The sequence below is a fragment of the Rhodofomes roseus genome (assembly GCF_022264815.1).
Source record: "Rhodofomes roseus strain CIRM-BRFM 1785 chromosome Unknown C8Q71scaffold_35, whole genome shotgun sequence".
Taxonomy (NCBI): Eukaryota; Fungi; Basidiomycota; class Agaricomycetes; order Polyporales; family Fomitopsidaceae; genus Rhodofomes; species Rhodofomes roseus.
The window spans coordinates 250,845-277,215 of record NW_025952991.1 but is presented as its reverse complement, the minus strand read 5'-3'; the positions used below and the strand labels follow the sequence as shown (position 1 = coordinate 277,215).

Genomic DNA, 26,371 nt, shown 5'->3' with positions numbered 1-26,371 from the left:
TACCGCGAGCTCGAGTCTTGGATGGAAGGTACGTCGCGCGCAATCTCCTAGTCCGCCTGCATTGACTATGAATGGGTGTTATGATTAGACCCGGTTATGTCGAACCTGGTGAGTATTGTCCTTGTGACGCACGGGTGGCCGCTGACGTAGATCGATCTCCGCCGGGCGAGGCTAGCGGCGCGGTCATTGGCGTACACTGCAATGTACCGACGTACCGACGTCCCCGCGAGCGCAGCACCTAGACGGATACTCGAGCCCCAACGATGTCCCAAGTCGGCCGTCCACGTAGGTTGCGATGCGCTTCCGCGCGCATGGTGGCGAGTCGTGCATTCGTGCGGTCCGCGCTGTTCGCTGACGGGGCAGTCGGCCAAGGTGCGGAGGGGTAAGTGTATCCATTGACCGCGTCTACGCACACGCACTGACCTATCTACGACGCGACGCTCTGCAGGGTGGCGCACGTGTCCACGTCCATGCTGCGTGAGGAGAGCCTTGGACCTTCCTTCTGTGCCGCGCAGAGGGGCCCTATTTCTTTGCTGCTGCCGTGTACATACCTCGCCCCGTTTGCGCGATACACGAAATGCACCGGAACCCGATAATCTCCGAGCTCCCTACGGGGAGGGGAATCTATGGCCGAAAAAAAACCAAATTTGAGCCGGACTTGGGGCGCTTTTCGCGTTTTTACCCTTTCCCCAGCCAATCCCCGCCCCGCGTCGTAAGCAGCCGTCATTCTCCTGCGACGATCCCCGCCCCGCCCCCACGCCGCACTCGCACGCCGCACCCCTTCTCATCCGAACCACTCACCATCACGTGTCACCCAGCGGAAGCAATCCATGTGGACGCAGCAACGACTCTTGAACTCATCCTCCGAATCCTTTCCCCCGTCTCGAGGAACATGTCGATGCCATGCACCTTCGCACGCGCATAGAGGAACGGAAAGTCGAAGAAGTCTCCGTTGAACGTCGCCATCACCGTCGGCTTCACGTCTTGCACATGCGAGAAGAACCTCTGGATGGTTGCAGCCTGCAATGTTCGTCAAGTCGAAGTAGCGTACTGAGCGCATGAAAGGACTGTACCTCGTCTGCCTCGTTGAATATCGTGAACGGCCCTTCATACCCCTCCTTCGGCGTATACTCGAAGTCCTCGATGTCTTCGCTCACGATCTCGCGATTCGTGATGAGAAAGCCCTGGCCATCGATCATGTACGAGATCATCATGACCTGGTCGATTTGTTGGTCAGGGAACTTGAGCGGCGCCTTCGTCGTCTCGATATCGAACGCCATGACGACGGGGTCCGCACGCTTGACACGCTCCACAAGCTGCGTGAAGGCCGGCTGCCCCGCCGTGAACGTCACCGCGTACCACAGACCAACGCGCATCTCGTTGTCCATCGCCACACGCAAGTAGTACGGCACGTCGAACTCGCGAATGTCGATAATACCCTCCCGCGGGTCCTTGTCACGCCCTGTACGGCCACCCCGAGACGGGCCTGCGTCGGCGTCCCACTCCCCCTCAATCTCGATCGAGGTCGTCGCGTTCGCCGTGGAGTTCACCACCTCCGCGTAAGCGTCGACGGCATCGAGTTTCGCGCTGTTGGCCAGCGCGAGCGGCATCAGGTCTCGCCTTACAGCGAGAAGGTCGGAGACGTTCCGGAAATGGAGCTGAAGGTACAGGCGGCGGTGACCCATGAGATGGTTCGGCAGGCTCAAGTCCTCTTTCCGCTCGCGAGTGATGCGATATACGAAGGCCTCGTACTTCTTCATCAACCACTCTTCAATGACCGTCTCCATGCCGCTCTGCAGAGATATGTCAGATTGGGAACAATGAGAGCTATGCGACATACCTTGCAAGCAATATAAAAGTATGGTTCGTATTGAAGGGTGCACTTGAACATTCCTCCGTCGTCTTGAATGAAGTAGAAGTCTACGGCCGCCTTTCCCGACGGCCAGTCTGCATCCTTGACAAGTGTCTATACGAGCTGTCAGTTAATTCCAAGACAGGGATAACAAGACAGGACATGGGCTGAATTGCATCATCACCCTGACGCTTGCACTACCCCCACGGTCGTACTCAGAGAAGCTGTAAGGGGAGCGGAAGCAAGGAAGGGGTATGTCGTTCAATTGTCTACGTAGGGCTTCGCCCTGAGTGACAGTGAAGGGATCCAGCCAGCAAAGAAAAGAGTAGGGCGGCGTGGAACATCGATGCAAGACTTCACTCGGACTACTTACGGGGTGCATGTTGATCAACCATCCTTCTCTCCTTGAACCCTCCAAAACCCGCGCGAACCCGAGCTTCTCGTCAACCTCGTCGTTCAACTCCACTTGTTCAAACCGTTCCGCGAGCTGAGTACCATCTTCTTCGCGCTGGGGCTGGGCGTCCGCTGGTGCGCCTCCTCGGCCCCTTCCTCTTCCTCGACCACGTCCGCCTCGATAGTGTGAGCTGCCACGGGTGCCAAAGCGTGAACCTCTCCCTCGTCCACGCGCGCCGCCAAAGGAACCGCGAGCCATGACAGTTGAAAAGAAAGTCAAGTGGGATAGTGGAAGCAAGACAGACGACGCGCCGCGCGGCTACCGACGCGTTCTGCTGTCACAGACGCGAAACATAACGTAGGTCACGCTGTGTGACCTTGACAGTTACATATCATGTGATGAGGCCGTCTTGACGGAGGGAGGACGAGTCGACTTCAACTCGTTTTGCTCCGTTCCTCCCTCTCTGACTCCAACTACCGTGTTGCATCCGTTTCCACCAGTAGTTTTCTGCGAGAAGCTGTCATGTTTGGCAGAGTGCGTAGAAACGGTGTCAAAACATTCTATTTAATAACCCAAGCTTCATCAAATGCGCGAGTATGGCGAGGCTCCTTATCCAGAACTACGAGCTCTGTATGGAAGCAAGTGAATTCGTCGCTTGCAAAACCTACAGGTCGAAATCTGCAAGATGTAGTGTAATTGCTGCTACAAAAGTGCTCCCAACGGCGCCAGGATATCAGACAGAGTGAGTGGTGACCTCCTGCCGGAGTACGGCCAGCAGTCTACAGTTGTCACGCTTGTTTGTCCTCTCCTCCAGTCCGCATGAATCCCCAAGCATCGACCTTCTGAAGGTGACGTTTTTCGGGATGCACTGTTAGACAGACGCGCGTTCTACAACACCTGCTAAATCGGGATGTACACTGTGCAAGGAGGAGCGCTCTGAATCGGACCAGCCACGGCCAAGCCACGTCCACACCGACTGTCGGTGTCCGCACCTTTAGCTCTGTGCTAGGTAACTAGAAATGCTCGTCCGCGATTTCCTGCAAGCTAGAACCACGCAAGATTGTCACGCGTTCGGTGTCTGTCTCGAGACACTCGGCCATCTTCACTACTTACGTGGCAGATGTGGGCATAGGCCCGTCAGTGAAATTCAAAGACGTCTATGTACGACGTACGTACAGTCGGCGGGTAAGTGTCCTCCGTCACCAACTCAGACTGAAATGCCGGAAATGACACAACGATTCCCAGTACTATGTGGATTGAATGCACCTCAGCATCCATGTCCTCATGCCACCCATACTATGGATGCCCAGACACGACTGAGGACAAGTCCGAGGTCGTCGGTGTTCTGCAAACCGATGCTCAATACAATTTATCATTATCAGGCGCGCCGTCCGCACACGCGTCGACCTCGAGGTGCGATTACGGCGATAGAGATGCTGGAGAAGGCTAGGGACGACGTGATGAGCATTCACTTTCAATTCCCGTGATGCCATAATATGTTCTGAAACTCCGTCGTAGACCCTTCGCGCCAACAATCGTCTACCCAGGTCCTCTATCTCACATCCAGCGAATTTCGTTTTGCTATGCCCCTTCGAGAAGAGCGTGGACAGGCGGAGCGCGTCGGACTCGATATCACATCCGCGTTTTCATCAAACTTCGACCGGAATTGGTAGCATCGAGAGCGAGCCAGACCGACGTTTGCGGCTGATGTCGACTGGCAGAGCATGTGGGGCACCCAAATACAATGCCGGGCAAAGGTCTGACGCCCTTCGCGCCCTCTGGCTGTGGACATTCTTCTGGTGAGGGGTCGGTCTAGCAATATAGAATTAGCTGTCGTTGATACTGTGGTTGAACCAGATGTGGTACAGTACGTAGCTCAACGCGTTAGCGGGCAAATGGGTCTCTCGCTATCAAGGCTGCCGAGAGCACGTTATCGGACTCTAGAACCCTAGAGGATATCTGTGTGTGTTCCTACGGTTTAGAGTGAATACTCTATAACTCTGAATCCGCAGATTTCACGCATGATGGCTGGGGATAGTAGTGAAAACGCGTTCTCACTACCGGTTCAGCCACAGTATTGGATGGTGAGTCGTCTCTCAGGCTGCGTCAGGTTACTCTAAGGCTTATGGCGCATCCGAGCGAGAGTCATTGTCTCTGCGGTCCCCAGACTTCGGGCTATGGCGTCTCGCCCTCAATGAGCGGGTTTTCTGCGGCGTCCAGGATCCCGAGAATATTTTATACAGAGCCCGTGCCGCTCAAGAGACTCCGTCGTAGAAGCGCCGAGTGCACTTCAAGTTGTCAAGGACGGAGATGTGCCCTGAGCAATCACCGACGAGTATCAGTGGCGCATACTCCGGCCGGCTGGTTCGCCGGGTCAGGGCACTCGGTCAGTCGAGTCTTGGGAGTGAAGTGCTCATCCTTTATTCTCGTCAGTGTGCACTGCATTGCTGAGCCATGCGTGGGTGGCCGAGGAGGATGTGCGGCCGAACCAAAGCAGTAGGTAGTGCCGACTGGCCGGTGCGGGCGAGACGGGCTCGAGACGCCAGGGCAGTCAAAGTCTCCAGGGCTCTATTTGACTCGTGTTGCTTCTTCGACGCGGCATGTCATAGACGGATGCCATCGCGCGTCGGGCACGTCACTGCCTGACACTCGGCGGTTTCCGTGACGTGACGCCGTCGCGGTGCCCTGTCAACCGGGCTGCTGTTCGACGCTCTCTCCGTCCTCTCGCCAGCACCGTCTGTCCTCGCTCCACGACGCGCGTCCTCCCCCTGCAGCGTCGCTCTCCTCCCGCCGTCTCCCGCCCTGCTCGCTCACCACCGTCCTCCCGCGCGCACGACCTGCACCAGTCGACGCGCACGGCCTGGGCGACTCTGGAGACACCCCCAATGCCCCGTTTCGCATATCCGGCACGGAGATGCGGGCTCTCTTCTTCCGTAGCTATCGCGCGCATTCGAGCCTTCCCGGCGATTCACTCCCCCCGACGCATTCGCCGCAGTCGCCCAAGACAGCAGAGCCGACCAGCAGAGGTCCCTAGTGACGGCTCGCAAGCTGCTCGAACGCGGTTTGTGCATAGAGCGTACTGTGCCCTCAGCAACGATCGCTTCGCATCCCCGCGCATTGCTGGCTCACCACCGTGTACGTTCAACACCATTCTCCGTCACGCAACTCGCTCCATCAGCTCTCGGCAGCTGTCACGTCGACGAGCAGACACGGAGCACATCGAGACGCGCCACGCAAATGCGCTGCACACTGTCGCCGCGCCGTGGCCATGGTGCAAGCAGAGTAATCATCCTGCCGCGCCAGCGAGGGCTCGTTAGCATTCGGTGAGTTCCATGCTGTTTCATGGCTGTTGTTCCGTTCATCACAAGTCACCCAGACATGTCTTCGTTGCCAGAGATGTCTCCTGGGCATGCTACAACTCCGCCTAACTAACGAAGCAAGCATGCGCCGAATGTAGACACGCGGGAAGTGACGCCACATCCAGGTCAGGGCGGGGCAGTACAGGAAGCAAGCGAACATGACCGCACCATCCGTCAGCGGCACGCGCACGGCCCGCTGCACGGCCTGCGCGACACTCGTTCCCCTCGACTCTACAGACACCGCGCAATGCGTCTTACCGACGACCTCCACCTCTGCGGCCACCCGCTCGCGACTCCTCATCGCGCAGAGCACGGCACGTAAACGCAGTCTTTGCCTGTCCTTACAGCACCTCTCTTCGAGCAACCCACGCAAAACGTTGACGAGCCCTTCCGTTGACATCGCAGCCGCGTCCCCACCGGCGACGTCGAGCACCCTTCGCCCATCGCCCGATCAAGATGGGCATGATGCGCGTGTTGCAGCGGGTGGGACGCTGCGCCCACAATGCACCCGTCATCAGCAAGCTCGCAGAGGCCGAAAAAGCCCACGTACGTCGGTCTCTCGACACCCGCTCTGGTGACTCGCCGTCGCACTCTGTCAATACACGGTCTGGTAAGCAAACTATCGGTCGCGGGTGGAAGTGCAACTCACCGATGCCCCGCCGCCCTCCGCAGCCTCTGCCTTTATACCTCGCCAGCGGGACCCGGGGCATTCATCAGCAACCCAAGTCGCCGTCCACCATTCGGGCGACGAGCGAGATGATGTCCGTTGTGCGGAAGCGAATGTGGCGCGCGTTCGCAGCACTGCTGGTGCCACTGGCACGGACGCAACTAGAGGCGCGGGCACTGCGGGATGCACGGCTCTGCTTAGGTGCGTGCGTGCGCGCTGCTCGGGCGCAGCTCGTGGACGCTCGAGCGCGGTCTCTGTGCTGGCGGCTGCTTCGGTGTCGCAGTGGTGAGTCGCCAGTGCGAGCTCCCCCTCCTGGCTGTATACTCACGGTGCAGCGAGCAAGCGCAAGGTCAACGGCGGTGCACGTACGTGCAGTCTGTCCCGTCCCTTCCCTTCCCTTCCAACCGGGCTCTCCTCGCGACCGGTCAGCCAGACAGGCGAATGCGGCGTGTCGTGCCATGTACCGATGCGATTGGGAGGCATCGTATCAGCGGATGCGGACATCGTCTCACTTGCTGCGTGCTCACCAGCGGTCCATGCAATGGAGGAACATACTCGCCTCCGAGGACGCCGTGCACGCGAGAGCGAGAGGTATGCCTCCGCACCCGAGAATTCCCTGCTAACGCGCACCGGACATGCGCCGCGCCCTCGCCGTCCGTAGAGCTGTGCCCGCGTTCGAGTCCGCCTGTGGAGAGCAGCTGACGTTGCGACGGCGAGTGCTCTGTCTCGACGTCCGCGCGCTGTGTTTCGGCGGACGGGCAGCGCCGCGAGCCTTCAAACGGCGGTGGTGAAGGACCCCCCTATTGTCAGAACGGCACGTATGCGCTCGTGTCCGCACAATCCGTCTGAAGCGCAAATGTGCGGGCGGAGATTCAGACGTGACGGAGGGTTGGACGCGCAGCGCGTGTATTGCTGCTGCCTCTGCGCTACTTCCTGCGCGGCTGGTGGCTGCCTCGAGTGCCAGCCATGTAGTCACACGGAACATGTACATAGTGTCGCGGCGAATAAATCTATTGATCCCATGTACTATACTGAACATGATTGTCGAGAAACAAAGCACGCTGCCACAGCGCGACGTCTCCATCCGCGCGCAGAGACGGGCTGCGTGAAACGCACCGTCGCGCGACACCACCGTCATTCCCAAGTATCCTAGGCACCCCCGTCCAGACGGCTTGGTTTGCGGACGGCGCAGGCCCTCGGGGGATTTCATGTCAGCAATGAACTATGCATCGTGCCAGAGTACGCACCTGCACTAGTACTAACGTCTGGTGGTCCTATTGAGCAAGTTCCAGGAGACGAGTAGTCGCCTGGATGCATGTGCAAGCTGTGAGTCGTACCGTCGCCCGTCGGGTCGATGACAACGGAGCAGGCGAGAGCGACGTAGCCTTCGCCGAGAGGGAACCGTGACTGTAGTCGAACGGTTCGGGGCTTTGCAGAGATGACACTAGTAACGACTCACTGTCAATCTTCCCCGATAGGCTGCCTACGGATGACTGAAGTGGATGTGATACGCGCTACTGCGAACACAGCCCTTGCGGATCCGGGAGTCGCGGACTGACTACCCAAGCTCACCGTGGCTTGATTCCATAAGAGCGCCGTCGAAGGATGCACGGGCCGTATCGAAGAACCTCTGTTCACCATGAACAGGGCTTCGCACTGATTGCGGAGATTCTTGACGACATTGTATTCGACACGCCGAAGCCATTGAACCTTATGGCGACCATGATGAAGGGCGCGCAGCTTATAGAGGAGCGACGGACGAGGCTTACGAGCAAGTCTACGGACAGTAGAGGTGAGTGACTTGGTCTGCATAGAACAGTAGTACGTCTCCTGCTTCATTCTCTGTGTCTCTCTTCCTTCTGTTCCACTGATTATTGTTCTTTCATCCTCGTACATCGCCCACAACTCGTCACGATCCGCCGCGTCCCGCGCTGGGCTTCCTGCATCACGATGTACATCCGTAGCTTACTGTCGTGCATCAACCAGGGCCACTGTTCGTTTCCTCCGTAGTTGGTACATCATGAACATGAGAAACAGAGCAATCGAACATACCTGACTCTGCGACGGTGCTTGAACAATCGGAGGCCGCGCATGCCAATGTTCGTGTGCTACCTCGTAGAGGCTACGTGCAGCTCAGTGCATGTCATCGGATTGTGGCGATCCGGAGCGAGGATATGTATGTGCGCGGCACCACTTGCTATGCACGGCATGCGACATTCTCGTTAGCAAACAGAGAGATTGGTCTTTGTATCACTTACCACTCGTCGCTCTCGATACATTGGTTTCTCAGCAGACCTGACCCCGTCCGGCGAATGCCCCTTCACCCTCAATACACAATCGACTGCGGATCTACTCTCTCGACCAATAGTCCAGATAGATGAGCCTGCTGAACGGGAATGAAACGTAAGCATTTATAGCGGAAACAGCGGACACCTTGCGCTCGTTATGGTTCGAACACGGTAAACTGCCATGGAACGGCCAGGTCGTTCAATGAGCAGTACTCCCACGAATCGCGCGATTGTGAGTCGCGAATCGCAGTGTATCATCCACTGTGATCAGAGACGGTAGACCTTCCCGTGCTCCCCAGTGATGCAACACTCACCTATACATCGTGTTCGATGTGTGTGCAGACCATGGCGAGACATTCATTTCCGCTGCCTTCGCTCGGGATACTTGATTCATGTGATCCTAACTTTGTGCGTTGGCGACAGATGTATGTCAGTGCTCTCGTCTCATGTCTGGAATGTCACGCTGAAGAGCTCGCACTCAGACAGCTTGATGAGCTATTCTGCATGTCAGAAAGTGCGTCATCGCCCCAGACTCGACGATTACACGCCACATCTTCGTTATAAGCCCACGATTCAGCTCAGAGGGATGAGGCCCTGGCTGATCATTCGAAGGATGCTCAGCTATGTGGACGTGCATGAGCCGGGCGAGTGAAAGTCGAAATGCGCCGCCGAGGCGCACAGGAACGTCGCGTCGTAGCCGCCGGACACATCCTCACGAATCCATACTGCCCATTTGCAACATGTCTCGGAACACTTGCACCCTCGGAGCAAACATAGCCCCTCACTATGCCAGTGTGATGTTGAGTACTCGTCATGCGAGCCCGACAGGGCAGCAACCATCAGCTGCTCGCCGATCGCTGACTCGGTGTGTTCCGCCGTTATATGCAATACATTACACGGTCTCGCGTTCCGGATGCTTGGGCTGTAGAATCACCAAGTGACAGGAGGCTGGCGGCGCAGACACCATCGCCCAAGCGAATGCCCTGGCTTGGGGCCGCAACCTCGGAACCTGTCGACAGCAGGCAATCGCCAGCCTCCCGTCAAAGTCCAGGTCCGTCGGCCGTCGTACGATCTCGTTGAGGCTGACAGGACGGCCATGGCAGCTCTGTGTCCCCTGCTATTGCAGCTGCGAAACGCGAAGAGGTGTGCGCGCTGATTATTTCGGAATGCCCAATACGAGCTGGCTGATGCAGAAGAGCACGTCATAGATGGCAGTATATCTCGAGATCCGCGCGTTTGCGACGTCCACTAACCAGTCATCACGGAGTGCGCGTCCATACACGACAGGCTCGCCGTTAATCGCACGCGGCCCTTCGATGTGGAAATGATAACAATTCACACACCGAATGCAGGATGATTCCGAGACAAAAGTCAAGGAGACAGCCACCTTGCTCTTTTCGCTCGCTCGCAAATCTTGCAAGCATCTGGGACGAGCATGAAGCGAGCACTGGCACCGACAAGATTGAGACCTTTGAATCGGGCGTTGACACTCTGCCTGACACGACTGTCAGGAATGCAATCACACAGGTACGTGGCCGCATCCAGGCAGCGCCCGCGGCAACAAATCATAGTGTCGACGTCGACGACGCGGCAGATGGTGGTAGGCCTGTCGGCCGCACACGAACACATATTACGAGCCACTACCAGACGTCCGGCGCAATCGACGTGCGTACTACGTGTGTGCACGCAAACGAACTGAGCATGCAGCACATACTTCGCGCTGCAGGCAGCCGAACAGTCCTGTTTGGGCCCCTGTAGTACCGTGCAGCGAAGAAAACGGAATTTGCAGCTGGAGAGCCCAAATTCCGGATCAAACGTATCAATGCGATACTCAGCTTCCCGTACGTAGCGTACTTCAATGACATATGCATAAGATGCGGGACACGTATGGGAAGAGGTATGGATCATAGATGTGGCCACTCACCGGTGCTACGGTTCCTGGTCAACGACTTCCTCTATGCGCATACTGCCGGAACCATCCGATTGCAGCTTTGTCGACAGAATCTGTCGAGCTGACAGACGATGAGCCGAGCGCGTGAACTAGACCCGTACTGGGAATCGTTAGGCCCGGAGCCTGAGTTGGGAGTCACACTAGCAACTTGAGCTACGACATGCTTGAGGGTGCGCAGAGCGCAGAGCGCATTTCACGCCTTGGCAGCACGGGTGTTTGGGAGCAAGCATTGCGTGCGGGGCGTGGGCGAAAGTTGAGTCGTGGCGAGTAGCGCATCCGCCAGGTTTTGGCGGCGGCGAGTGGTCGACTACAGCCGTGGGCCGTTAGAAGGACGATTACGATTACTAGAGAATGAACACAAGAACTTACATTGACAGAGAAACCTGAGTTCTCTGAGGGCGCATACACAGGGTCAGAGTGAGCAAGACGATCGAGAAGAGTGAAAGGAACGAGAGAGCAGCCATGGCGACTTGATGACGGCTGAGATCAAACCTGCGCAGCGCGTCGCTCCTCCGACTCGGACTCGCGACTAGCTGTGGCGCTGAGTCACGGTGACCGTAGCATGGACTTGGTAGTGTCCGCCTCCGCCTCCAGCTCTCCGTCCTTGCCCGCCGACACACGACCATGCGCGTTTGCATGCGGACTGGCTTCTGAGCGGGTCTGCCAGTCCGACGATGTCTATGTCACAGTATCTCTGGCATGCACGACCATCGACTTTACGCACACAGAGGATGGACATCACTCGAGACCGTCAACTCATACACTCCGTGGTGGTGGCTGCACAGCGGAGGAGGTCTAACTTGAAGTAGTCTGGTAACAGCTCCGAGTCGTCAATTTTCGCTCATTGCCACAGCACGCAGACTCAGATACAGCGACGCCCTCCCAACATTAGTCGGATCCGCACAAGCACACAGTCTCTCTCGACACAGAGATAGCAGAACAAAGCTCATTGGGCTCATCTTGATGCTGCGGTAATGTACCATACGTCCCCACCGGTGCTCTGGACATCCGACCTACGTGCTGATGTCCGACTTGCGCTTGTTACAGTCTACCTCTATAGTGCCGGCTGCGTCTGGTTTCCGTTGCAATGGAGTAACGTTCAACATAGTGTATGTGCATCCCCTTATACTTTCCGGCTCTCAGTGGATGTGAGGCTCCTCCACCTACCCCGGCACCTAGGTAGCCACAAGGCTGGCGATGTGCACCGTACGCCCAAGCGGACTCGCGTCATCTTGCTTCAATGATCCAGTGGACAAATGGAGCTGTCCACCGGGTTTTGTTGTCGATGATGAGGTCACAAATGCGAAGTACACGGACTATTAATGTGACCGCTGCTGCAGCCTGCCAAGGTATGTCGATATCTGTTCTACTGATTGCTATGTACCTGCCTGCACAACAACGCGGTGAGTGTCTCCGCCCCCGACTTGACCGCGGCCTCTTTTCGTCCTCCCGCAGTTAACGACCGCCGACGCAGCTATTACCACACACAATACCTCCCCTCTATGAAACAGCCAGTACAAGAGCATACCGTGGATCGCCCGTGATCAGTGGGCTTGAAGGTAGGATAGAGCGCAAAGCTTACCTGTCGTTGTTGTAGCAGTCGGGCCAGTGGCTGTTCGTTAGAGGTCGTCAGTACGTCCGCTTCTGCACTGTTTAAGAGTGAAGCTTACCTATGCTTCGCTACGCCCCAAGCCCCTCGCTTTATACCTCGGCGCACCAATTGTTTCGGTCATGGTGGCCAAGTCGCCATCTCCTTTCTGGGATCCTACAGGTTGTCCGTGGAAGCGAATGGGAATTATTCTACCGGCGTCGTTTTACCGCCACTGTTCTCCGAGATGCACGGTCTTGTACCGGCACCTTGGGTGCACGATTGCATACATCCTTGAAGCCAGGCCGCGAGCAGTGTTTTCTCGTCACACGACTGAAGCACGACAATACATGTTTATGCAATTCGGGCATACTGTACCTCTCAAGTGAGTGGATTCAACGACTGTTGAGTATGCCATAGTACTGAGAGGCTCATGGTGAGCCTCAGGCCTGGATATCTGACTTAGATGGACTGCGGTGTCATACATGAGAAGGTGTAGCTTCCATTCACCAGTACTCACCTCCGAGATTGCGGTGTCATTGTCAACAAGCGGCGTGTCTATGGTCTCGCCTCAGCGGCGTATGATGGTATTGAGGTGCGGTGTTGATTGATGGGTCCGTATCTTGCAGTGTACATGCCATGAGACATGACCCATTATCTGTGTATTGGTATGATAACCTGTGCTCGGTACAGAAACCATATACATGACAATGTGACGGAGATACATACCAGACAAATACACTGAGTGTGTCGAGTCATTACAAGTGTACTTGTGCGAAGCAATAGTGGCACATGATGTGTGACGGCATGCATTCCGAGGGCCGTGGATGCAAAAATAGAACTGACAGGAGGAGGTAATTCCATTTAGCCACAGTAACTACGTGTATCGTACACGCGTCACCTGACAGCGCTCAGTCCGGAGAGATCGGCTTGACACGAGCTTCAGAGCTTCTGCTTCTGCCACGGAGATCAATCATCACACAATGCACAATGCTCTTTACTTGTCCTATGTATCACGATAGGTAGCCAATGTAAGTCACACATCCATGGGCTATACACACTCACAGTCATAATAATAAGGTGCTCATCAAGTGTAGTATAGTCACGGAAGACCTGTAAGAGGGCAACGTAAGTGAAGGGATTTCAAGTTAAGGATTCTGTGCGAGTAATCAGCTCACGGTGTGACCGCCCATCCACCGACGAAGCTGTCAAATTGAGAATGATCATGGAAGATGACCATATTGGGTTGGAAGATCAGAGTTACTATGTCTTTGGGTCTAATCGGTTCCGAACCTCAACGCCACTAGTAGTAAGGTTCAGTTCATTGATAACTCATTCGGAAATCAACACTACTAGTATGTAGCCGAGGAGATGCACGCCACACATCTGTGGCACTATCATGAGGCGAAGAGCACAGTATGAGCATGATCCAGCCGAGGAGGCCTTGAATCTGATTCCAACTTGAAGTCTGCCAGCGTTGATCATGCACAAGAGCCGAACAGGAGTGGTATATATCCTGGGGGGCTGGATGGTCTGACTCACGATTTTTGAATGTCACTATGCCCCTCCGCCGCCGGAGTCCGCTCTGCTGACACCGCCTACTACGCCACTCACCGGTATATACTAGTACTAGTCATACTTCATCCGAGTCAGCCCAACTGATCCTCACAAGCCACCGCCAAACAAGTTAACTGACACAGATAATGTGAGTTTGTTATTCCAGATATGAAGGTATTCCGCTCACAGACCTTTTGTTTGACTTTGACAGCCCATCGCCAGCCCATCGCGTTGAGGAACAAGTCAAGGTGCGCGTGCGGAATGCACTGACTGTAAGCACCTTCCCGATATAGTAACAATTGCCACTGATATCAAGTTCGCCGCTAATACTTGCGCACGGACAGTTGGTGCGCCGGCTGACATCCAGACTCGGCCAGCACACACTGCAGTACACCTGCTACAATTTGCGCAACACAAGGTTAAAGAATACGTGGACGTTAGATGTCGAGAAGAACACGGCGGGACTAGCACGAGGGTAAGAGTAGTACGCCTCTGGCGCATAGTACCGCCTCACTTACATAACTGACGAGTGCTTATGCTTGTCGACGCAGGGATAAACACTTGCCTGAGGTGATACTGTAAGTCGCACAGCTCACCCGCCGAGCAGACCGGCCTTGCGCGGGTCGGAGTCCGGATGTATACAACATAATACATACTGCTCCTCCCGCCCTCTCCCCGGCCAGCGCCCCATGCGAAATGTGTGGCACCGTCACCTCTGCCGCCTTCGAGGCGGAGCTCCGCATCCGGAGGCCTGACAAGGCTTCTGTCGCCGACGTCGAGACAAAGGATGCTGTGCCGGAGCACGAGGTCGAGTCCGAGATCCCCATCGCTCCTCCTCCGCGGCTCGCCCGCCCCCAAGTACAAGCGCGTGCCGATCCAGAAGGTGCTCCTCATGGACGAAGAACTGAAGTACGTTCCGATTGAGTACATTCAGGACGAGGTCGCTTCAATTACTAGGCAGAGGTGTGTTCGTCAGTTGCGTGATCGCTTCTGGTTACTGACTTCTGAGTTGAACAGGGCCTGACCGGCGTGGCTCGATTGCATGCTGGTATACAAGGTACGAGGGTTCAAGACGCTCCCAGCCCGTAAGCTGATGAACGTCGATTGCAGAATCACATCGCGCTATCCCCCGCCTATCCACGGATGCATGACTTTGCTGCGCGACGTCACTGGCGATGGCTTCATAGAAGTCTTGCATTCCCGGAATGGATAGATTGGTTCCGCCGGGCGTATTCTCTGTGGGCCAGTACGTCAGCTACAGTGTGAGAACCGTCGACGAGGTGATGGCTGACCTTATATAGAAAGATAGAGGCGAGACGTCGGCGTGGCGAGTCAGGAGTGCCAGTACCTTGGGACCTTGCAGGGGCCGGGCAGCTGAGTAGACTGGTAACGGGCCTAGTCATGTTGTGAGTATCATGCATCGTTCCCTTGCGTCTGCGTGTGCTGAGCGTCCCCGTCTAAGTGCATTCGAGTCTAACCTCGGTCCTTGGTGCAATATATATATCACTTCTCATAACTCGTACACTTGCTGCTGGTTGCGGGAGTCGCGGGGGCTCGGCCAATGAACGCTACACATGGTAGGTTGGGTATCTGTGTGTCAACGAGGCACCATGCGAGCCCGCGCGATCATCCAGGTCGGCGTGTCAAGCCGCGCGACCCTACGACTGTGGCAGCATGGTCACGGTGTGAGCGTGGCGGCGTGGAGTACACGATGGGGCACATACGGATGTTGTTCGTCAGTGGCAAGTAGCGGTGGCCGTCACGGTAGTGATGATGCACAGTTCGAAGCAGAGTTGACCGGACGAAGGGCAACAAGTCCTTCGTTCCTTTCATCTAGACGAAACATACTAGGTAGGTCATTCATTTAACTGTACTGTGTCTCCACGTTCTTTTGTTCACAAGTCCGATCGCGGACAGAGCACTCGGCCAGCCTGTGTATCCACACGGACGCACATTGGTCTAGCCCGACCTATGCAAACAAGAGGCTCCGAGTCGCCGACAGCCTACGCGCCATCGGTTGTATTCGAGGCGCACACGTTGCGCGAAGGTTAGTGACTCATCTTCGTTCATATGTACATGTGGTCATTCAGGTTGACTCACGTCAGTTGACAGCGAACGTCGCATCGCGCTGGGTTCAAGCCTCAACCGCGAATGATAATGTATGTATGTATCGACGTCCGGCGAGCTGGACCAAAGCCATGTCGGCCCGCAAGACTTGCAGACGGACCGGTAATGTATATATGGATCGCCGTCCGGCGAGCAAGCCCACCGCCACGCGGTGAGGTACGTCGCGGACAGCGGCCAGTGTGCTCACTGCAGCAACAGCGCGCCGTCGACCGCAGGCGATGGACACACGGTCTCCCCCGGCCTGTCAAATTGCCACATGGCTTGTTCATTGCGGCCATGCCCGACCCCAGATGGTCGTGTATGACAATGTATGTATGTATCGTCTTCCGGCGAGCGGGGTGTTGGCGAAGGTACGTAGACAGCCAGGTCCGCATGTGGGACGAAGACTGATGAAGTCCACCTGGGCAGATGTCACCGGCACAACGGCTGCAGGCTCGCGTCGGCCGACGCTTGAGGGTTACAGTCCTGCGCCACGAGGGGCTCGGTGGCTCCAAGGTTCATTCACCACGATGTCGAGTTTGAGCACGGCAAGCGTTGTGTAGAGATGTCGATGCCACCTGGCGAGCAGATTGCAAGGATCGGTAAGTGGGTTTGCGGTTGTCTCGCGTTCATCCCGCTGATCGTCCGTCCTTTGCGCGGAACATCGAACGACCAAGGGCGTGTACCGTGAGGAGCCGACGCAGGACTGGATGATGTGCCTATAACTATCAAGCAGCCTCCACACATCACACATACACGGCTGGACACACACAACAGGCGAACGGATCGACGAGTTGGGCAAGCGCTGCCCTCCGGAGGGTACTTCTGCTGGTACCGCGAGCTCGAGTCTTGGATGGAAGGTACGTCGCGCGCAATCTCCTAGTCCGCCTGCATTGACTATGAATGGGTGTTATGATTAGACCCGGTTATGTCGAACCTGGTGAGTATTGTCCTTGTGACGCACGGGTGGCCGCTGACGTAGATCGATCTCCGCCGGGCGAGGCTAGCGGCGCGGTCATTGGCGTACACTGCAATGTACCGACGTACCGACGTCCCGCGAGCGCAGCACCTAGACGGATACTCGAGCCCCAACGATGTCCCAAGTCGGCCGTCCACGTAGGTTGCGATGCGCTTCCGCGCGCATGGTGGCGAGTCGTGCATTCGTGCGGTCCGCGCTGTTCGCTGACGGGGCAGTCGGCCAAGGTGCGGAGGGGTAAGTGTATCCATTGACCGCGTCTACGCACACGCACTGACCTATCTACGACGCGACGCTCTGCAGGGTGGCGCACGTGTCCACGTCCATGCTGCGTGAGGAGAGCCTTGGACCTTCCTTCTGTGCCGCGCAGAGGGGCCCTATTTCTTTGCTGCTGCCGTGTACATACCTCGCCCCGTTTGCGCGATACACGAAATGCACCGGAACCCGATAATCTCCGAGCTCCCTACGGGGAGGGGAATCTATGGCCGAAAAAAAACCAAATTTGAGCCGGACTTGGGGCGCTTTTCGCGTTTTTACCCTTTCCCCAGCCAATCCCCGCCCCGCGTCGTAAGCAGCCGTCATTCTCCTGCGACGATCCCCGCCCCGCCCCCACGCCGCACTCGCACGCCGCACCCCTTCTCATCCGAACCACTCACCATCACGTGTCACCCAGCGGAAGCAATCCATGTGGACGCAGCAACGACTCTTGAACTCATCCTCCGAATCCTTTCCAAAGCCCGTCTCGAGGAACATGTCGATGCCATGCACCTTCGCACGCGCATAGAGGAACGGAAAGTCGAAGAAGTCTCCGTTGAACGTCGCCATCACCGTCGGCTTCACGTCTTGCACATGCGAGAAGAACCTCTGGATGGTTGCAGCCTGCAATGTTCGTCAAGTCGAAGTAGCGTACTGAGCGCATGAAAGGACTCTACCTCGTCTGCCTCGTTGAATATCGTAAACGGCCCTTCATACCCCTCCTTCGGCGTATACTCGAAGTCCTCGATGTCTTCGCTCACGATCTCGCGATTCGTGATGAGAAAGCCCTGGCCATCGATCATGTACGAGATCATCATGACCTGGTCGATTTGTTGGTCAGGGAACTTGAGCGGCGCCTTCGTCGTCTCGATATCGAACGCCATGACGACGGGGTCCGCACGCTTGACACGCTCCACAAGCTGCGTGAAGGCCGGCTGCCCCGCCGTGAACGTCACCGCGTACCACAGACCAACGCGCATCTCGTTGTCCATCGCCACACGCAAGTAGTACGGCACGTCGAACTCGCGAATGTCGATAATACCCTCCCGCGGGTCCTTGTCACGCCCTGTACGGCCACCCCGAGACGGGCCTGCGTCGGCGTCCCACTCCCCCTCAATCTCGATCGAGGTCGTCGCGTTCGCCGTGGAGTTCACCACCTCCGCGTAAGCGTCGACGGCATCGAGTTTCGCGCTGTTGGCCAGCGCGAGCGGCATCAGGTCTCGCCTTACAGCGAGAAGGTCGGAGACGTTCCGGAAATGGAGCTGAAGGTACAGGCGGCGGTGACCCATGAGATGGTTCGGCAGGCTCAAGTCCTCTTTCCGCTCGCGAGTGATGCGATATACGAAGGCCTCGTACTTCTTCATCAACCACTCTTCAATGACCGTCTCCATGCCGCTCTGCAGAGATATGTCAGATTGGGAACAATGAGAGCTATGCGACATACCTTGCAGGCAATATAAAAGTATGGTTCGTATTGAAGGGTGCACTTGAACATTCCTCCGTCGTCTTGAATGAAGTAGAAGTCTACGGCCGCCTTTCCCGACGGCCAGTCTGCATCCTTGACAAGTGTCTATACGAGCTGTCAGTTAATTGAAAGACAGGGATAACAAGACAGGACATGGGCTGAATTGCATCATCACCCTGACGCTTGCACTACCCCCACGGTCGTACTCAGAGAAGCTGTAAGGGGAGCGGAAGCAAGGAAGGGGTATGTCGTTCAATTGTCTACGTAGGGCTTCGCCCTGAGTGACAGTGAAGGGATCCAGCCAGCAAAGAAAAGAGTAGGGCGGCGTGGAACATCGATGCAAGACTTCACTCGGACTACTTACGGGGTGCATGTTGATCAACCATCCTTCTCTCCTTGAACCCTCCAAAACCCGCGCGAACCCGAGCTTCTCGTCAACCTCGTCGTTCAACTCCACTTGTTCAAACCGTTCCGCGAGCTGAGTACCATCTTCTTCGCGCTGGGGCTGGGCGTCCGCTGGTGCGCCTCCTCGGCCCCTTCCTCTTCCTCGACCACGTCCGCCTCGATAGTGTGAGCTGCCACGGGTGCCAAAGCGTGAACCTCTCCCTCGTCCACGCGCGCCGCCAAAGGAATCGCGAGCCATGACAGTTGAAAAGAAAGTCAAGTGGGATTGTGGAAGCAAGACAGACGACGCGCCGCGCGGCTACAGACGCGTTCTGCTGTCACAGACGCGAAACATAACGTAGGTCACGCTGTGTGACCTTGACAGTTACATATCATGTGATGAGGCCGTCTTGACGGAGGTCCGGGTCCCGGGAGGACGCGACTTCAACTCGTTTTGCTCCGTTCCTCCCTCTCTGACTCCAAGTACCGTGTTGCATCCGTTTCCACCAGTAGTTTTCTGCGAGAAGCTGTCATGTTTGGCAGAGTGCGTAGAAACGGTGTCAAAACATTCTATTTAAAAACCCAAGCTTCATCAAATGCGCGAGTATGGCGAGGCTCCTTATCCAGAACTACGAGCTCTGTATGGAAGCAAGTGATTTCGTCGCTTGCAAAACCTACAGGTCGAAATCTGCAAGATGTAGTGTAATTGCTGCTACAAAAGTGCTCCCAACGGCGCCAGGATATCAGACAGATTGAGTGGTGACCTCCTGCCGGAGTACGGCCAGCAGTCTACAGTTGTCACGCTTGTTTGTCCTCTCCTCCAGTCCGCATGAATCCCCAAGCATCGACCTTCTGAAGGTGACGTTTTTCGGGATGCACTGTTAGACAGACGCGCGTTCTACAACACCTGCTAAATCGGGATGTACACTGTGCAAGGAGGAGCGCTCTGAATCGGACCAGCCACGGCCAAGCCACGTCCACACCGACTGTCGGTGTCCGCACCTTTAGCTCTGTGCTAGGTAACTAGAAATGCTCGTCCGCGATTTCCTGCAAGCTAGAACCACGCAAGATTGTCACGCGTTCGGTGTCTGTCTCGAGACACTCGGCCATCTTCACTACTTACGTGGCAGATGTGGGCATAGGCCCGTCAGTGAAATTCAAAGACGTCTATGTACGACGTACGTACAGTCGGCGGGTAAGTGTCCTCCGTCACCAACTCAGACTGAAATGCCGGAAATTACACAACGATTCCCAGTACTATGTGGATTGAATGCACCTCAGCATCCATGTCCTCATGCCACCCATACTATGGATGCCCAGACACGACTGAGGACAAGTCCGAGGTCGTCGGTGTTCTGCAAACCGATGCTCAATACAATTTATCATTTTCAGGCGCGCCGTCCGCACACGCGTCGACCTCGAGGTGCGATTACGGCGATAGAGATGCTGGAGAAGGCTAGGGACGACGTGATGAGCATTCACTTTCAATTCCCGTGATGCCATAATATGTTCTGAAACTCCGTCGTAGACCCTTCGCGCCAACAATCGTCTACCCAGGTCCTCTATCTCAAATCCAGCGAATTTCGTTTTGCTATGCCCCTTCGAGAAGAGCGTGGACAGGCGGAGCGCGTCGGACTCGATATCACATCCGCGTTTTCATCAAACTTCGACCGGAATTGGTAGCATCGAGAGCGAGCCAGACCGACGTTTGCGGCTGATGTCGACTGGCAGAGCATGTGGGGCACCCAAATACAATGCCGGGCAAAGGTCTGACGCCCTTCGCGCCCTCTGGCTGTGGACATTCTTCTGGTGAGGGGTCGGTCTAGCAATATAGAATTAGCTGTCGTTGATACTGTGGTTGAACCAGATGTGGTACAGTACGTAGCTCAACGCGTTAGCGGGCAAATGGGTCTCTCGCTATCAAGGCTGCCGAGAGCACGTTATCGGACTCTAGAACCCTAGAGGATATCTGTGTGTGTTCCTACGGTTTAGAGTGAATACTCTATAACTCTGAATCCGCAGATTTCACGCATGATGGCTGGGGATAGTAGTGAAAACGCGTTCTCACTACCGGTTCAGCCACAGTATTGGATGGTGAGTCGTCTCTCAGGCTGCGTCAGGTTACTCTAAGGCTTATGGCGCATCCGAGCGAGAGTCATTGTCTCTGCGGTCCCCAGACTTCGGGCTATGGCGTCTCGCCCTCAATGAGCGGGTTTTCTGCGGCGTCCAGGATCCCGAGAATATTTTATACAGAGCCCGTGCCGCTCAAGAGACTCCGTCGTAGAAGCGCCGAGTGCACTTCAAGTTGTCAAGGACGGAGATGTGCCCTGAGCAATCACCGACGAGTATCAGTGGCGCATACTCCGGCCGGCTGGTTCGCCGGGTCAGGGCACTCGGTCAGTCGAGTCTTGGGAGTGAAGTGCTCATCCTTTTATTCTCGTCAGTGTGCACCGCATCGCTGAGCCATGTGTGGGTGGCTGATTAGGATGTGCGGCCGAACCAAAGCAGTAGGTAGTGCCGACTGGCCGGTGCGGGCGAGACGGGCTGGAGACGCCAGGGCGGTCAAAGTCTCCGGGGCTCTATTTGACTCGTGTTGCTTCTTCGACGCGGCATGTCATAGACGGATGCCATCGCGCGTCACTAGATGTCACTGCCTGACACTCGGTGGTCTCCGTGACGTGACGCGGTCGAGGTTCCCCTGATATGGAAGGACCCCTGCTTGATACGGAAGATGTGCTCGCGCAGAGGCGCCCCACCTCGGCACAAACTGAGCGATGAAGGGCCGTTGACGGCTTCCGATCTGTCTGTGGCCGAAATTTCTCAGCATATAAAACGCAGGGGCGCGTCGCACATCCTATCCCTCTTTCCTCCCTTCCTCCATCTCGCCTGTGTCGCGTCCTCGACACCGCCAGTCTTTACTCTTACGGGATCCTGCAGTTCGGTGTAGTCACGTCAAGATGCGCGTCCTCTCAGCCCTCTTGCTCTTCCTTAGCATGGGTATCACAGCCCTCGCGCGCCCGCGCAACTCCCTCCACGCGCTGACGCCGCCGAAACCCCTTCCAGCTGCCCGCGCTCTCAAGCAGCACCACGTCTTGCGTTCGTCCGAGGACACTTGCGGGCACCTCACTAGCTCCTCGCTTCAGCTCGCAGCCATTGATATTGACATCGACCTTACTGCGGACATCCTCGGCATCTTCCTCAACATCGACATCTGTATCTGCATCTCGCTCCTGCCCCTCGAGGTCGACGTCGGACTTGGTCTCGATGCACTCGTGCCGCTCTTGGGTCTCGGAGACTTGAACGCGCTTCTCGAAGCCGCGGTGAGTGCGCAACTGACATTGACGTGTGGCAGTTGACCTGATTGATATCGTTGATGTACATAGCTCAACATCGGCCCAGTTGATGATACCCACTGCACCCACTGTACCTACCCGCCCCATGCGAAGGCCGCTCCTTCTTGCGGCGACAGCATCTCTTGCGGATGGAACTGCGAGCCGCCGTATGTCAAGGAAGGCGACCAGTGTGTTTGCCCCGCGCCGTGGAAGGAGTGCAATGGCGTCTGCGGTTCGTACCCGAAGGTAGGCACAGTTACAATCGCGTCTATCCAGATACAACGTAGGATGCTCACCGCTTATTAGGGCTGTGGCTCATCTACCCCCTGGAAGCGTGATATTCTCGCAAACCACGCTCGGGTGTCCACTGGCGTCGTGCGGACGCTCGCGGATGCGCAGGCAACGTGCGGACGAGATGAGACTGTAAGCACAAGGATACGTCACACGTCTGGAGGGTGCTCATCAATCGATAGGTCTGCGGTGTCTACGGTGGCTCGTCCCGCGCGTACGAGTGCCTCAATGTCAACACGACACTTGAGAGCTGTAAGGAAATGTCTCCTTCGTGTCAGAGCTGCCTTGCTGACGTTCGATGTTCCGGCAGGCGGTGGATGCACTGTGCCCAGTCCATTCCTCTCCATTTCGAGGAGCGGCTCCGTCTCTGCACCTGGCGTGGGCCTAGCGAGTGCTAGCGGCGTCGACTGCTCGTCCCTCCCTGGTGTGAGCCGCGTCTCGTGCGTTGCCGGACGTTGCGCCGTCAGCAGCTGCTCCGCGGGCTGGGTCGCCAACACCTCCGGTGACGGATGCGTTCGTGCAAGCGCTCTTGCCGTACAGCGGAAGCGCGCTGATGATGCGCTCCTTGACTTGGTCGTCGACTTGACAGCCGACATCGACATTCTGTGAGGTGAGGAACGAGGGTAGAAAAAAATCCCCGTGGTGGGGATCCGGAACCTGGATAATCGTCATGGCCGTTCGCTGTCGTTCGTTTTCAGACGCACTCTTTTATGTAGTTCGGGCTTTCCGTGACGTACATGTTGTCGTCTTGTTCATTTGGGTTCGCTGTCGTAGTTTTTCTGTTACGTTATGATTGGACTCCTCCGGGCTACCTCTGATTCCGCTGGTTATTTTTGGGACACTTGTCGTACAACATAGACTGTCGCTCGCTGTAGTCTGTAGGACGATTTGTTGTTTGTCGCCGGGTTGGTGTCAATGTTAGTGGTTGCGCTGTGTGCGCTTTGTTGTCGTCGGTAGGACTACCTTGGTGGTCGAGGACGAAAACAACATATACATATCCGAGTCGGTTTGTGAGTGGCACAAGCTCAAGTAGGACGTTTACGACCCGCGCATATATGCGTCATACTTGGTGGAAACGATATTGAAGTGCACACAGTATGTATGTACTTCTTCTCAGTCTACACTCTCCGCGTTCGGGACGTGTATATTTCGAGCACAGCGTACCCCGTGACAGGTATAGCCAGGTTTTAATGGTGTAGACACAGGGAAATTGTCGATCGGGGAGGTCGCATTCAAAGTGGGCATGGACAGAGCGGTTGGGATGGGCGAAGGAGCAGGCTGTATGGGCGGCGCGAACGCGACCGCGTTTACGACCGTTCCCCCACGTGATCGTGCTACGATGTGGCAGCCTGGTCGCCCCGCCTGCCCGCTCTACAGCAATCTCAGCATTTCGTTGCCGACTGACAGCGAGGCAGCCTAAAGCTACCCGTTCCCCCTCTTCAGGAATTCGTGATACTACAGAGAGGCCCTCTTGTCCCACAACCGCTTGTTGCACAGCCAAACGTCGCGATATGCGGGCAACTCGCATAGCTCAGAGCTGAGATTGCGGAGTTGTGGCGTGTTGGGGGGGGGGGGGGGGTGGCGGCTGAGCAGGTTGAGCGAGCGAGCGGGATGGTGTGGACCATGATTGTGACGGAGATGACGAGGGTGAAGGGGGCGAGGCAATCAAGTCGGTCCGAAAGCGGCGCATGTAAGGCGAACATGAGCAACAAATTCTGAGCGTTGTGAAGTACAAAGAATTGCTCACCTCGGAACGGAGAGTCGTTCGGAACGAACTTCGATATATCGTGCGTGCTATATGCGATTGTTCAGAGCTTGTCTGAGTAAGGGAAAATCAGAAATTCGTTGTCACTGCGCCGCAGAACATTCCCGGGCTACAGCCTAATCCCTTCCCAATCAATGGCCCTGCGAGCGTCGTCGGGGACAACCATGATAGCGAGGCCCTAAAGCAGACACCGCATGGAGATGTACACATCGTATGTCTCGCCTTCGAACGCGATGTCACCTCCATTGAGAACAGCGCCGTTCTCGACCGTGCTGTTCATGTAGTCTGGACTGATGAGAGGGTGGGTCGTCCGACCTTCACACTGGCACGTCGCGCCGTGTCCACCGCTTGACATTTTGGACAGAACCCGGCCACATGGACCGTCAGCTTCGCGGACGCCAATTTCACAAAAGGCGATCTCCTTGAGTGGGCCAAGGACAAGTTCCGTGCTTGGCGGAGGGCCTACTTATCAGCAGCAGAAAGACAGCCATAAAGGAGCGCGGCACCTACGGCATCGAATTCTCAACAAGCGCCGCGATCGACGTCAGAAGCAGGTAAGTTGGCTCCTTCGGCGTCAGTACTTGGCACCTATGGCATGTACTGAACAAGAATACACACCCCAGCTGTAAAACGTGCGCACCGCCGCTGTCCTCGCATACATCAAGAAGTACAAGCGGGACCCCACTCCACTTCTAAATTCCGACTGGATGAGCGAGGAGGTCAGCGACTGCAGCGACACGGATAAAGAAGCAAAGAACGAACGCAGAACGCTGCTTGCCGAGAGTGCAAACCTGACGGCAGCTGAGATTGAGCAGGGCTACAACGCCGGGATGGCGTTCGTCGGTGGTCCGTACGGTAGGCCAACATTGGCCAATGCGGTGTGCGATTCAGCTACCCGCTGAGATCATATTATCGGCGCAGCTTACGACCACGTACGACCAGCTGGATGCAATCACTCGCACGAAGAACGCTCGGAAGAAGAAACCACCTCTGCCAAAATGCAGACGTGCAAATCTTCGCCGGCTGCGTGACAGAAGGCCTTCCGCCGACGTCGATTTTCTCGTGCTGTCTCAGCCGGCGATAGGCGCATGCGAACCCTGTCCATGCAGATCAGTGACGTCGATATCCTCCGGAAGAACCCCCATGGATTCGAAGATGAGCCAACTGAGGCCGAAAGTAGCAGCCCGAGCGACATGGATGACGAGGAGAATGATTCAGAAGCTGTCGACTCGGAGTGCACCTCTCAGTAAGGCTCGTCAACTCCCATCTGGAGCATCCGTCCGGGGCTGCCACGGCCGGCCGGCGAGTTGGATCCTTGAGCGATCCGTAGTATATCACCTGTGCAATCTCGTCTTGGAGCTGCATTCCTGATATGCTTTTGCGCAGACAATTTGAACATAAGAACGAACCTGTGCTGTGTAGTTGGGCACGTTGCTGTATTGCTGCGACTTTGTGAAGAATGTGATACCCTACATGGTGTCAAGTGGCGGCTATAGTATGACGTCCTCTTGAAGATCTGTGCTGTCCTAGATCAATAAAGTTGACCGCCGAGTCACAGCGCGCGGTCGGGCTCGGGGGCGCCCGCATCGCGTCCGGTATACAATGTACATAACACGAAAACACGAGGATTATGGTTGTTGCAAAAGTTTGCATGTGTCGGAGGCGGTCCGCTTGTCTCTGGTGTTCTAGAGTCTAGCTTAGAGGGTCGCGTAACGGAGGATGCTTGTGTGCGGCCATTGCTACTGCGTTTAGTACGCGGTACAGTGGTATGTAGTGCGGCCTACATTTCTCCATCTAACCTGTGACATTTTATTAGAAAGCCGGTATGCAGCGGATCTACTGAGAAGAGCGTGGAACTCACTGTAGCCCTCTGTATCCCCCCAGATGAGCTGCCGTTATCGATCGTCACCCGCCTGTTTCGATTTGTGGTGCGCGCGGGTGAGACATCCGCATCGTTGTCTCGTTTGGAAGGGCGTGCTGTGGCTAGTTGCTAGACAAGGCACGCCGGACAGTCATAATGAGGTGCGCTGTTGAGACGAGCCCGCCGAGACACACTGTCGCACTACGCGCATCGCCGTCATAGCGTCCGAGTCCCTCGACAGGGGCTTGAACATTCCCGCCGCGCAAAGCGATGCAACAGT

General features: G+C 56.2%; 10 protein-coding genes across 10 annotated transcripts; 6 read left to right on the top strand and 4 right to left on the bottom strand.

Moving 5' to 3' along the window:
• Positions 1-699: 699 nt before the first annotated feature.
• On the bottom strand, positions 700-2,540 carry C8Q71DRAFT_789089 (DNA polymerase epsilon subunit 1). The gene is made up of 5 exons (XM_047925247.1): positions 2,226-2,540; positions 1,841-1,966; positions 1,074-1,793; positions 910-1,020; positions 700-871 (listed from the first exon to the last, which is right to left on the bottom strand). The coding sequence occupies exons 1-5, from the start codon at positions 2,502-2,504 to the stop codon at positions 785-787; spliced, it is 1,323 nt and encodes a 440-aa protein (XP_047773265.1). The 5' UTR covers positions 2,505-2,540; the 3' UTR covers positions 700-784.
• A 664-nt stretch (positions 2,541-3,204) lies between these two features.
• Positions 3,205-4,270, top strand: C8Q71DRAFT_393711 (uncharacterized protein). Its single transcript, XM_047918279.1, has 5 exons — positions 3,205-3,431; positions 3,492-3,703; positions 3,765-4,045; positions 4,104-4,207; positions 4,259-4,270. Coding segments are annotated over exons 1-4 (660 nt in total). The 5' UTR covers positions 3,205-3,265; the 3' UTR covers positions 4,105-4,207; positions 4,259-4,270.
• A 1,569-nt stretch (positions 4,271-5,839) lies between these two features.
• Positions 5,840-7,354, top strand: C8Q71DRAFT_393736 (uncharacterized protein). The gene is made up of 3 exons (XM_047918280.1): positions 5,840-6,215; positions 6,278-6,557; positions 6,608-7,354. Exons 1-3 carry the CDS (start codon positions 6,062-6,064, stop codon positions 6,972-6,974), a joined length of 801 nt encoding a protein of 266 aa, XP_047773263.1. The 5' UTR covers positions 5,840-6,061; the 3' UTR covers positions 6,975-7,354.
• A 3,078-nt stretch (positions 7,355-10,432) lies between these two features.
• Positions 10,433-11,006, bottom strand: C8Q71DRAFT_789068 (uncharacterized protein). Its single transcript, XM_047925246.1, has 3 exons — positions 10,881-11,006; positions 10,613-10,818; positions 10,433-10,564 (listed from the first exon to the last, which is right to left on the bottom strand). Exons 1-2 carry the CDS (start codon positions 10,973-10,975, stop codon positions 10,665-10,667), a joined length of 249 nt encoding a protein of 82 aa, XP_047773262.1. The 5' UTR covers positions 10,976-11,006; the 3' UTR covers positions 10,433-10,564; positions 10,613-10,664.
• A 3,346-nt stretch (positions 11,007-14,352) lies between these two features.
• On the top strand, positions 14,353-14,807 carry C8Q71DRAFT_862987 (uncharacterized protein; the record flags this gene model as incomplete). The annotated part of the gene is made up of 4 exons (XM_047928104.1): positions 14,353-14,565; positions 14,614-14,619; positions 14,674-14,713; positions 14,767-14,807. The coding sequence occupies 4 exons, from the start codon at positions 14,353-14,355 to the stop codon at positions 14,805-14,807; spliced, it is 300 nt and encodes a 99-aa protein (XP_047773261.1).
• Positions 14,808-15,872: 1,065 nt separating this feature from the next.
• Positions 15,873-17,332, bottom strand: C8Q71DRAFT_789036 (uncharacterized protein). Its single transcript, XM_047925245.1, has 4 exons — positions 17,019-17,332; positions 16,765-16,946; positions 16,683-16,702; positions 15,873-16,622 (listed from the first exon to the last, which is right to left on the bottom strand). Exons 2-4 carry the CDS (start codon positions 16,921-16,923, stop codon positions 16,241-16,243), a joined length of 561 nt encoding a protein of 186 aa, XP_047773260.1. The 5' UTR covers positions 16,924-16,946; positions 17,019-17,332; the 3' UTR covers positions 15,873-16,240.
• Positions 17,293-19,137, bottom strand: C8Q71DRAFT_789031 (DNA polymerase epsilon subunit 1). Its single transcript, XM_047925244.1, has 4 exons — positions 18,823-19,137; positions 18,438-18,563; positions 17,671-18,390; positions 17,293-17,617 (listed from the first exon to the last, which is right to left on the bottom strand). The coding sequence occupies exons 1-4, from the start codon at positions 19,099-19,101 to the stop codon at positions 17,378-17,380; spliced, it is 1,365 nt and encodes a 454-aa protein (XP_047773259.1). The 5' UTR covers positions 19,102-19,137; the 3' UTR covers positions 17,293-17,377.
• Positions 19,138-19,649: 512 nt separating this feature from the next.
• C8Q71DRAFT_393435 (uncharacterized protein) lies at positions 19,650-20,876 on the top strand. Its single transcript, XM_047918278.1, has 4 exons — positions 19,650-20,309; positions 20,371-20,651; positions 20,710-20,813; positions 20,865-20,876. Coding segments are annotated over exons 1-3 (720 nt in total). The 5' UTR covers positions 19,650-19,871; the 3' UTR covers positions 20,711-20,813; positions 20,865-20,876.
• Positions 20,870-21,672, top strand: C8Q71DRAFT_393431 (uncharacterized protein). Its single transcript, XM_047918277.1, has 2 exons — positions 20,870-21,281; positions 21,351-21,672. The coding sequence occupies exons 1-2, from the start codon at positions 20,978-20,980 to the stop codon at positions 21,542-21,544; spliced, it is 498 nt and encodes a 165-aa protein (XP_047773257.1). The 5' UTR covers positions 20,870-20,977; the 3' UTR covers positions 21,545-21,672.
• Positions 21,673-21,799: 127 nt separating this feature from the next.
• C8Q71DRAFT_862985 (uncharacterized protein) lies at positions 21,800-23,074 on the top strand (the record flags this gene model as incomplete). The annotated part of the gene is made up of 5 exons (XM_047928103.1): positions 21,800-22,162; positions 22,226-22,420; positions 22,481-22,597; positions 22,648-22,717; positions 22,776-23,074. 5 exons carry the CDS (start codon positions 21,800-21,802, stop codon positions 23,072-23,074), a joined length of 1,044 nt encoding a protein of 347 aa, XP_047773256.1.
• Positions 23,075-26,371: the final 3,297 nt, after the last annotated feature.

Excerpts from the sequence above, each read along its gene's own strand:
- C8Q71DRAFT_789089 (XM_047925247.1), bottom strand. The coding sequence starts at position 2,504 with ATGGCTCGCGGTTCCTTTGGCGGCGCGCGTGGACGAGGGAGAGGTTCA. Across the intron at positions 1,794-1,840 it reads ACTTTTATATTGCTTGCAAG|AGCGGCATGGAGACGGTCAT; the intron begins GTATGTCGCATA and ends ATATCTCTGCAG. Across the intron at positions 872-909 it reads TCCTCTATGCGCGTGCGAAG|GATTCGGAGGATGAGTTCAA; the intron begins GTGCATGGCATC and ends GACGGGGGAAAG.
- C8Q71DRAFT_393711 (XM_047918279.1), top strand. The coding sequence starts at position 3,266 with ATGCTCGTCCGCGATTTCCTGCAAGCTAGAACCACGCAAGATTGTCAC. Across the intron at positions 3,432-3,491 it reads GACGTACGTACAGTCGGCGG|TACTATGTGGATTGAATGCA; the intron begins GTAAGTGTCCTC and ends AACGATTCCCAG. Across the intron at positions 3,704-3,764 it reads TGGAGAAGGCTAGGGACGAC|ACCCTTCGCGCCAACAATCG; the intron begins GTGATGAGCATT and ends ACTCCGTCGTAG.
- C8Q71DRAFT_393736 (XM_047918280.1), top strand. The coding sequence starts at position 6,062 with ATGGGCATGATGCGCGTGTTGCAGCGGGTGGGACGCTGCGCCCACAAT. Across the intron at positions 6,216-6,277 it reads CTCTGTCAATACACGGTCTG|CCTCTGCCTTTATACCTCGC; the intron begins GTAAGCAAACTA and ends CGCCCTCCGCAG. Across the intron at positions 6,558-6,607 it reads GCTGCTTCGGTGTCGCAGTG|CGAGCAAGCGCAAGGTCAAC; the intron begins GTGAGTCGCCAG and ends CTCACGGTGCAG.
- C8Q71DRAFT_789068 (XM_047925246.1), bottom strand. The coding sequence starts at position 10,975 with ATGGCTGCTCTCTCGTTCCTTTCACTCTTCTCGATCGTCTTGCTCACT. Across the intron at positions 10,819-10,880 it reads ACTCAGGTTTCTCTGTCAAT|TCGACCACTCGCCGCCGCCA; the intron begins GTAAGTTCTTGT and ends CCACGGCTGTAG.
- C8Q71DRAFT_789036 (XM_047925245.1), bottom strand. The coding sequence starts at position 16,923 with ATGCACGACTCGCCACCATGCGCGCGGAAGCGCATCGCAACCTACGTG. Across the intron at positions 16,703-16,764 it reads CCAATGACCGCGCCGCTAGC|CAGGTTCGACATAACCGGGT; the intron begins CTCGCCCGGCGG and ends GACAATACTCAC. Across the intron at positions 16,623-16,682 it reads CAGGTTCGACATAACCGGGT|CTTCCATCCAAGACTCGAGC; the intron begins CTAATCATAACA and ends CGCGCGACGTAC.
- C8Q71DRAFT_789031 (XM_047925244.1), bottom strand. The coding sequence starts at position 19,101 with ATGGCTCGCGATTCCTTTGGCGGCGCGCGTGGACGAGGGAGAGGTTCA. Across the intron at positions 18,391-18,437 it reads ACTTTTATATTGCCTGCAAG|AGCGGCATGGAGACGGTCAT; the intron begins GTATGTCGCATA and ends ATATCTCTGCAG. Across the intron at positions 17,618-17,670 it reads TATTCAACGAGGCAGACGAG|GCTGCAACCATCCAGAGGTT; the intron begins GTAGAGTCCTTT and ends CGAACATTGCAG.
- C8Q71DRAFT_393435 (XM_047918278.1), top strand. The coding sequence starts at position 19,872 with ATGCTCGTCCGCGATTTCCTGCAAGCTAGAACCACGCAAGATTGTCAC. Across the intron at positions 20,310-20,370 it reads TGGAGAAGGCTAGGGACGAC|ACCCTTCGCGCCAACAATCG; the intron begins GTGATGAGCATT and ends ACTCCGTCGTAG.
- C8Q71DRAFT_393431 (XM_047918277.1), top strand. The coding sequence starts at position 20,978 with ATGGCGCATCCGAGCGAGAGTCATTGTCTCTGCGGTCCCCAGACTTCG. Across the intron at positions 21,282-21,350 it reads GTGCTCATCCTTTTATTCTC|TAGGTAGTGCCGACTGGCCG; the intron begins GTCAGTGTGCAC and ends GAACCAAAGCAG.